General features: G+C 32.7%; 1 protein-coding gene across 1 annotated transcript; it reads right to left on the bottom strand.

Moving 5' to 3' along the window:
* Positions 1-1,339: 1,339 nt before the first annotated feature.
* LOC110686822 lies at positions 1,340-7,396 on the bottom strand. The gene is made up of 2 exons (XM_021863412.1): positions 6,934-7,396; positions 1,340-4,752 (listed from the first exon to the last, which is right to left on the bottom strand). Exon 2 carries the CDS (start codon positions 3,205-3,207, stop codon positions 2,092-2,094), a length of 1,116 nt encoding a protein of 371 aa, XP_021719104.1. The 5' UTR covers positions 3,208-4,752; positions 6,934-7,396; the 3' UTR covers positions 1,340-2,091.
* Positions 7,397-9,897: the final 2,501 nt, after the last annotated feature.

Here is a 9,897-nt window from a genome sequence, read left to right as displayed (position 1 = left end):
CAAGTTCCTAACATGATTCTAAGTTCTCGATTCGTCCTTAAACATGCACCTACAAGCAAGGTTTCGTAACTTGTACGTACCTTGAATAAACGAATTGGTATGCCACTTTACTATCTAGAAATCACCTTCAATAAACTTTTCTCCTAAACCAAATAATAGCATCTCAATCAATACCCAATCAATCAAATTTACAGCAATACTAACTTACTTTAAAACCTTCAAAATCCAAATCAAACAACACTTTAAAACCTTCCCTTTAGTTAAAATTAAAGGCTTATATATAGTTCTTTAAATTTTCTTCATAAAAACCTTAAAATACGCTCTTATACATGAAATTACAGCAAGTTTAAAGTGTAATAAAAATCTTAAAATTATTTAAAAACCCCTAATAATCTCCCTTTTTAATGGGTGATTAAACCCTCTTTATAAAACATCAAAAGTAATATTTAGAAACTATTTCCAACACTTAAAACTTCAATAAAAACATATATTTATGCTTAATTAACTTTAAACATAATTAATTTTATTAATCAAACTCAAGGATAATATTTTAAGTATAAAATTTTTTCGTTAAAATCAAAAAATTCCTGAAAATCATATTTAGAGGCTGAATTTGGCCACTAGAGGGTGGTGCTCACTACCATAGGTAGTGAATCTTTCTTAAAACGTTGTTTCCACATGAAAAACACTACTTTTTCATCAAAATCGGATGAGTTTAGAACCTGATCGGGATTAAAACGGGATTAATATTAACGAACGAAAATCTTAAAATTAAAACACGAATTTAAGTGTTCAAAATAATCTGGAATTAAGTTAAACTAATTAGTAGTTATAATTACCAAAATTTCAAAACATCATTACTATAGAAGCCCTAAATTAATTGTTCATAAAAACCCTAAAATCATGATTTTCAATAATTAAAAACCCTAGATTATAAAATTTACAAAATTTGAAAATTATGACACAGTTTAATCATCAAAATACAACTTGATACTAATTAAATTACTTTCAAACAATAAAATCAAAATTCATAAATCAGTAATTATAATTATACAAATTAATAAAACAAAGGAGAGAGAAATTAAGACTAACCTTTTTGTGTGGGAAAATTTTGGAGATTCATGGGGTATTTATAGGAGAGAATTATTGTAGGGTAAAAAGGAAGATTGGGCCTCATAAAAATAATGGGTCAATTAAGTAAACAAATGGGTTAGGCTTGTTTGATTGGACATAAATTGTAGAATAACGGTGCATAAAATAATTTGTTCAAGTAATTTTCGACCCAGATTAATAATTTGAAACTTTTGAAATTAAATTCCGAAAAATAACAAATAAATATTATAAATAAAATAAAATTTTATTTATAAAATATTTTAAAAATACGGGGGATTACACATGTAGGATAAGGCAAATAACTAATGACATCAATTTTAGCTTTATCAACCTCTAAACCCTTGGCACTAACAATATGACCAAGAACTACACCCTGTTCAACCATAAAATGACACTTTTCAAAATTCAAAACAAGGTTAGTTTCAACACATCTTTTCAAAACTTGAGATAAAGCATGAAGACATCTATTAAATGAATCACCAAAAACTGTAAAATCATCCATAAACACTTCCATATCTTGTTGAATCAAATCAGAAAATATACTCATCATGCATCTTTGGAATGTTCCAGGAGCATTGCATAAACCAAAAGGCATTCTTCTAAAAGCAAATATACCAAAAGGACAAGTAAAAGTGGTTTTATCTTGATCTTCAGGGGCAATGGGTACTTATGTGTAACCTGAATAACCATCTAGAAAACAGAAAAAAGATTGTCCAGCAAGTTTTTCTAACATCTGATCAATAAATGGTAGGGGAAAATGATCTTTTCTAGTAGTTTGATTAAGCTTCCTATAGTTAATACAAACTCTCCATCCATTAGAAACTCTAGTAGGGACAAGTTCTCCTTCATTATTTTCTAAAATAGTTATTCCACTCTTTTTAGGTACCACATGAATTGGACTTACCCATTGGGAATCGGAAATAGGGTAAATCACTCCTGCATCTAACCACTTTAGGATTTCCTTTTTAATTACTTCAATCATGAAGGATTTAATCTACATTGAGCCTCTCTAGTTGGTTTATCATATTTTTCAAGGAAAATTTTATGCATGCACATAGCGGGGCTAATGCCTTTTATGTCAGCTAAAGTCCATCCTAATGCTTCCTTATGATTTTTAAGCAAATTCAATAACCTAGTCTCTAGAGATTCATTTAAAGAACTTGAAATAATCACAGGTAGAGTCTCATTATCACCCAAATAAGCATACTTCATATTAGAGGGAAGGGGTTTCAATTCTAATTCAGGTGGCTTAACAATAGAAGGAATCAATTTAGGCACAACAGAAGGCAAAGATTTTTCGCATCCATTAGAAACATCAGATTCAATTACATTAGACGATGCTACAAAAGAATCAACCAATTCTGTTTTTTTAACATCACCAAAAACACCATTTGCAAACAAATTTTCACACCACTCATAAAAAACATCTTGAGCCATCCAATCACATGCATCAAAAGAATCGATAGAACAAACATTATTGATATCATTAGGGTATTTCATAGCATCAAATATGTTGAATTTAATCATTTCACCGTCAAATTCCATTGTTAGATTACCTTCATGAACTTCAATTTTAGTCTTAGAAGTCGTTAGAAAAGGTCGACCCAACAATAAAGGAACACTATCAGATCTATTACCCATATCAAGCACATAAAAATCAGCAGGAAAAACTAATTCATTCACTTGAACAAGTACATCTTCTAAAACTCCCAAAGGAAATGCATTAGATCTATCAGCTAGTTGGATAACCACATTAGTCTTAGACAAAGGACCAACATTCAAGGTATCATATACAGATTTAGGCATGACATTGATTGAAGCACCTAAGTCTAGTATGCATCTTTCAAAAATAGAGTTACCAATTTTACATGGAATAGAAAACATGCCAAGATCCTTACATTTAGGGGGAAGTTTCTTTTGAATTACTGCTGAAATGTTTTCCCCCATACTTACCTTCTCAGAAGGGCAAAATTGTCTTTTATTAGTACAAAGTTCCTTAAGAAACTTTGCATAGCATGGCACCTGCTTAATAGCATCAAGAAGAGGAATATTAACTTCAACTTTCCTAAAAGTCTCTAGAATTTCATTGTCCATAGCTTCTTTCTTAGATTAGCAAATCGAGAGGGGAAAGGAGGAACATCTTTAAAACGAGAAACATCAAAATTCACATCAGAATTACCCTTCCCTACAAGTTATTTCTCGCTCTCTTTATCATGTTTTTCCTTACACTCACTAACTACATCCTTAGGTCTGACTTCTACTTCTTTCTCTACTACTCTATTCTTCTTTTTAGGTTCTGTTAACTCTTTACCACTCCTAAGTGTTACAGCTTTAGCATGTTCATTTGGAAGGAAGTCTATTCGAGAGTTGAGATTCCAAATCACTCAGAGTAGTGCTTATTTGACCTATTTGAGTGTCTATGTGATGTAGGTGAATGTCAGTTTTCTTTTGGTATTCAACACCATGATCATGAACCTGTCCTATTTGGTTTGCTAACTGTTTCACCAAGTCTTCTAATGAAGGGCTAGCAGTTTTAGGTGGTGGGTTTTGTTGACCATGTTGCTTAAATTGATTAAACTGTTGAAATTGTGGTCTATTGCCATACCTTAGATTAGGTTGGTCTTTCCAACCTTCATTATAAGTTTGTGAGAAAGGATCATACTTCCTATTTTGTTGACCAGAAAAACTCCCTAAGGCATTAACATCTTCACTCTGTAAAGTAGGACATTCATCAGTAGCATGAGAAAAATCAGGATAAACACCACAAACTCTGGATTTAGACTCATTACTAGCAATTTTAGAAACAAGAGTAGTCAAAGTAGCAATTTGTTGAGAATTTTCTTGCAATTGATTATGAATACCACTTATATCAATTTCATTTACTCTTTTAACATCATTTCTAGTACTAAACTGCTGTGTATTCTGAACCATATTAGAGATTAATTTTCTAGATTCAGTCGGTGTTTTATCAACTAATGCAACCCCCACTAGATGCATCTATCATACCTCTATCATTAGGTAACAAACCCTCATAAAAGTATTGAATTAACAATTGATCACTTATTTGGTGTTGTGGACAAGATGAACAAAGCCTATTAAAACATTGTCAGTACTCATATAAAGACTCATTATTATTCTGTCTAATTCCACAAATTTCCTTCCTAATAGAACCTATACGACTCGCAGGAAAGAATCTTTCAAGAAAAACTTTTTCCAATTCTGCCCAAGAATTTGCAAAGAAAAAGGAAAAGCATGCAATCTAATATTTTCCTGTTCTATTCCTTCTGGATTCATAGAAGAACATACAACTTTAAACTCTTTTAAATGTCTATAAGGATTCTCACCTGGTTCCCATAGAATTTAGGGAAAAGATTAAGGAAACCTAAGTTCAGTTAGAGGGGATTCTCTAGTTCTGGAAAGACAATGCAGAGAGGATCTTCTCCTGTTTTAGGGGCTCCAAGTTCTTTCAAGGTCTGTTCTGCCATGTTGTTATATTTGATTGGCAATGGATTTTCTAATTCAAGTGCTGGTTCAGCACTGAAAATATTAAGAAGCTCCTCTGGTTTCGCTTCGTATATCAAGTCTATGTACGCTCTTATGCGCTGAAGTCTTGCTTCTTTATCGTACGCGTACATGCACCTATATAGAAAATAGAAATTAATGAGAGATGAGCCTGTGATATTAGTGCATAAACGTAGGTTGAAAATGAATTTCTGGTCAGAACTAAAATATAGGCAAAATCAAGGGTTGATATCAGATATTCAGATCAAACAAGACATGTTTAATTATAAGTGGTTCTAACAGTAAGTATGCTGAAATTTAGAAGCATCAGACAAGCTAAGAAATTACATGAACCCGACCAAGCAATCTCATGAAATCATCGGTTGTCATGTGCAAATTCTCACAACTAATTTTGCTCAAATTTTACTCAAGTAGATGTGTATCAGTTTAGCATTTCAACAAATTTTTAGCAAAATGGTCTCCCTGAATTTAGGATTAGGCATACAATCACACATGCACCTGTCAAAATTCAACATGTGAGGCTTTGCTAATTATCTATAATATTCTGGTCAGATTGTTTTTTAGCTTTAGCAGTTCTGAAGTAATGAGATCAGATCTTTAGACAAGAAATTTTAAATGTCATGTATTTGGCAGTAAATATACTAAATTTCAGTAGCAAAATCAGCAATTTAACATCTGAAAAGTAATAATATGACCATTAGATTAGTAATCCAACATATTGACAAAATGGTTCCCCTGTATCTAGGATTAGTCGTACCAATGCTCATGTATCTATATATCAAAATTCAACATGTAAAGCTAGCTATAACCGACCTTATTCTGTCAAATTACTTCTGTCAGGTCTTATTAGAACACTTTTATAACATGCATAATTCAATTTTATTAATAGTTCTTTTATTAGATCTCTCATCCAAGATTGATACTTGCAAAAACAAAGTGGGAAAGTAAACAAGTACAAGAATCCTTTTGAGCAATCTAATCATTTGATGCACATTATTGCTAGCAGAACAAGTTGACCTGAATTTCAATGTGCATCAAACAGAGGTAAAGCTCAATAATTTAATTTCATTGGGTACTCTACCTACCTTTGTTAATCAGTTTAGTTTAGAATTATTTATAACTCAACTAATTTATATTTTGACTTCTAAAAGATATAAAAACCAATTACAAGTCTGCTAATAAAATTAGTGTTCATAAAGATACTCGACTAACACACAATTAGGCACGAAATCATATGCAAGCACACTAATAGCTAAATAATATAAGTCTACTTATTAAAGGATTTTCAGGAAGTAATAGTTAACATTAGATAATCAAATGAACTTGCATCATAAAAAGCTTCAAAATAATTATGTACTCCGGAACAACAATACTCATACATATTAACAAGTAAGCATAACCGAGTTAAACCTTGAATTTTAGAATATTAAAAATAATCTCCCCGACAACGGCGCCAAAATTTGATACGTATCGTTTACCGTATAAAATTAATTAATAAATTACCTAACTTAAACCTTCAAAAAAAATTAACAACTAGTAGAAAAGGTAAGTAAGGGTCGAACCCACGAGGATATTAATTAACTCTATAAACCAAAAATCAACTCGAAACATAAACTATATACTTAAAAGAGTATTATTCACACTATGTACATGAGATTGGGGGGGGGGGGGTAATTGAACGAGTAACTAAGCCAAACAAGATAAAAATAATATACTAATCTATTGTTTAAAAATAGACAACAAGCAAACCACCAATGTGATAACAAATCGATCATAACTTAATTCCCAACTTCCTTCATATAGTCTCCTTCAATATTCAACTTAATATTTAGGTATTCAAATTACCGCCGCAGTCGATTTGACATGTGTAGCTCACTAGAAATCAGAATCTTACTAATACACTTTCTACCCCAATAAACTTGATTTATTAGATCAACCCACAAACTCAACAAAACTACGATTAAGCCGCTCAATCTAGTAATATCGAGTCATTCACTCTAAATTATCAAATAATGCCGCATCAAGTAATAATTTAGCATAGTCTTATTACTTCATACTAGCAATCGTGTACTCAATTACAAGTATAAGTAAATTAAACGTTCATATAAAAACAAGGAAGAATATGTGAATCAATTAAATACCAACTAGAACATTGAAATACGATTATACTCAGCGTTTAAACGACGAAATATAAATCAGGAAATTAGAGATCAAATTAAATCTAATTCACCAAGTAGAAGCAACCAAATTAATCACAAAATTAAAAGATGAGGAGTAAATTAAGGAGAACTTATGAACTGAGCCAAGAAAACAAGCAGTCGCTGCTCGAATCCACCGTCAAATTCGTCCCTTCGCCTTCCAATACCACCCAATCGATCAACCTTGGACCAATTCGTGCTCTACTAAGCCTCACGAACTTCCCGTATTTTTGTGGTAATACTTGTGTGTTTTCTAGGAGGGGTAATTGGGGATTTTATAAACGAAAACAACCTAGGTTTTTTGGGTTTGAAGGGATAGAATTGTAGAATAGGATAGAAATTCATCTTCTCTATCTCTTGCCTTGAATTTCGGATGAATTAGAGCTCTTATTAAAGATGAGCACTGAGTTTTAGTTCTTTGGTTTACACGCCTAATAGTTAGGCACTCCTCCTTATCCTTTTTCTTTTCTTTTATTTCTTTTTAATTTGCAATTCCTTGCTCCTCACGTGACTTTGAGCTAGTGGGAAGTAATTTGTCTCCATTTCCTAATCACAAAATAATGATAAACTTATTAAGTACTTATAATATAAGAAACATAATAAAAAGAATAACTCTAATATGAATATAATACTAAAATCATAAATGTAAATAAATTCCTAAAATAATAAATAAAAGGCAATAATAAAACTAATATTAGGGACTAAAAATATAGTATATTATGCACTTATCAATTACACGTTTGTTTTTTTTACAACGTATTCCAGCGCAAGTCATGAAGTCGCGCTGGAACGACCAGCTCAATCTTCTACGATGCATGCGTTTGGCGCGCGCAACTGGTTTTGATGCGCGCGCCACCTGCTTGTGTAAATCGCAAACTAATTTTTTTTTTTTTTTTTTAGATTTGGCTTATGGAGCGTTTGCGAATTGTTGATCAGCCAAAAAATCTTGAAGCTAACGGAGTAAGGACATTCCCTAGACGTCGAATTCTTTACAAGCATAAGAATGTAGAAGAATGGACGTCGTTTTTCTGTCACGGGGTTCCCAACATATGCTTTGTGATTCCTTGGTGGAACAAAAGTAGTATGGTGGGAAATAGTTTTAATTGCCCTTATATTAGGCTTCTAGGCCTATCTAGTACCACTTATATTTTTCCTTGTAAGGTAATGAGACAATACGGGATGAAACAAATCATTCCCCCACAAGATTGTGATGCCCCTAAAGATGTGATCTTTAAACCCGAAAGAATTCCTCTTTGGATGGAATATTGGTCAAGTCTTCATAGGTGGGTAGTACAAAATACTACATCAAGTATTGTATTATCTTCCTTTTACAAAGCTTGGATGAATGCGGCGGATAAGGGCGAATTAAACAAGGCTTGATTTGAACTTCAAGCCGCCATTGCTCACAATCTACCTAAGCCTTTGATGCATTCAACCACTACTACTCCTTCTAGTGGCCAAAACAAAGGAGTGAGAAGAAAATTAGACTTCTCATCTCCTAAGGCTAGTTCGAAGGAAACAAAAAGGAAAGCTTTCTCCAAACCCGCGCAACAAGGTGTGAAAATAAAAGAACCTTCACCAAACACTCGCAAGAAAGCTCCAATCGTCAAAGGGAAAGGAAAACGGGTTGCAAAGGCCCCAATCCCTAGATTGAAAAACAATGTTTGGGTGAAAAAGAAGAGTGTAGGGGAGAGCTCCAAGGCTTCTGAAAATACTGCGATGAAAACTATTCCTCCATCATCTGTGACAATTGAGGATATAGTAAAACCTTAGAGTGTTACACAATTTTATCATTAGTTTAATTCGAATAAAGTGTAATCACTACTATGTTTTTTTTTTGTCATTTACTATCTAATTTAATAATGTCTCTCTCTTTTGGATTTTGAATAAAATAAAAATGAGCTTTATTTTTTTTAAATTTTGATATGACCGGATCATAAAGATTGCCTACGTATTCGTAATACGAAATCAGGTCTTTGCGTAGTTCTTCCTTTTTTATTTATTGTATATTATTATCTTTTTTTATATATTTTTTCTTTAATTTCTTAAATAGAAATTAAATGTACAAAATTAATCAAACTTTGTTTAAAAGAAAACATTCAAATCAAAGTTTAATTTTTTTTTATTTACCAAGTATATGTTATTTTTGAGAAACGCCCTCTTTTTGTCGCAAGTAAAAGTCGAAACTTTTTTCAAGCATAAAAATTCGGGCTCATAGTTCATCGTCAGGTGGCGAGCGGAACATACAAGGTTGCGCGAACCTGTCGCGCGCAAAAAAATTTTTTGCGCATGACATCTGCGCGCAACTATTCCAGTTGCGCGCAATACCTGTGCGACAAGCATTAATTATTTTTTTTTTTGCATTGTTACCCCCCAAGTGTGAAGAGTTTTTCGTGATGTTCGAAAAAATCTGAACAATTAGAATGATCTTTTTAATTTACCTTACCCCCAAGTATTATGTGATTTGTCGTGTTATTCGGTAAAGTGCATAACACTTAGAATCTTTCGATTGAATGCTAAAAATGATTTAATTAATGAATGAACGAGTTTATCCGGGTTTCATATGTAATATTTTTTAAGTCGATCAATGTTTATTATTTGGCTAATTTCATCTCCTCCAATATCCATTAATCTGACGGCTCCTCATGATAGGATTTAAATAACGGACCTATCCAATTAGGCTTGAATTTCCCTGTTGGATCGATTGGTGGACCCCTAACTTCCTTTAGTACAAAGTCACCTTCTTTGATATTTCTGGGTTTTACCCTTTTTTAAAAATGACGCGCAATGCGACGTTGGTAGACTTGTACATGATGCAAAGCTCTTAATCGTCGTTCATCGAGGAGTAAAAGTTCTTCATACCTTGCTCTTACCCATTCAGCTTCTGGTATCTTACTTTCGAGTACGCTGCGTAGGTATGGTATTTCCAGTTCAACTGGTTGAACTGCGTCCATTCCGAAAACTAAGGATTATGGAGTCACCCCTATTGATGTTCGTATGGATGTTTTATAACCCCACAATGCGAAGTGTAGTTTATTCGGCCAGTCTTTATAATTTTCTGCCA

The sequence above is a fragment of the Chenopodium quinoa genome, unplaced genomic scaffold (assembly GCF_001683475.1).
Source record: "Chenopodium quinoa cultivar QQ74 unplaced genomic scaffold, ASM168347v1, whole genome shotgun sequence".
Taxonomy (NCBI): domain Eukaryota; kingdom Viridiplantae; phylum Streptophyta; class Magnoliopsida; order Caryophyllales; family Amaranthaceae; genus Chenopodium; species Chenopodium quinoa.
Note: the sequence above shows the minus strand (reverse complement) of the source record. Positions and strands in the feature narration are given on the sequence as shown.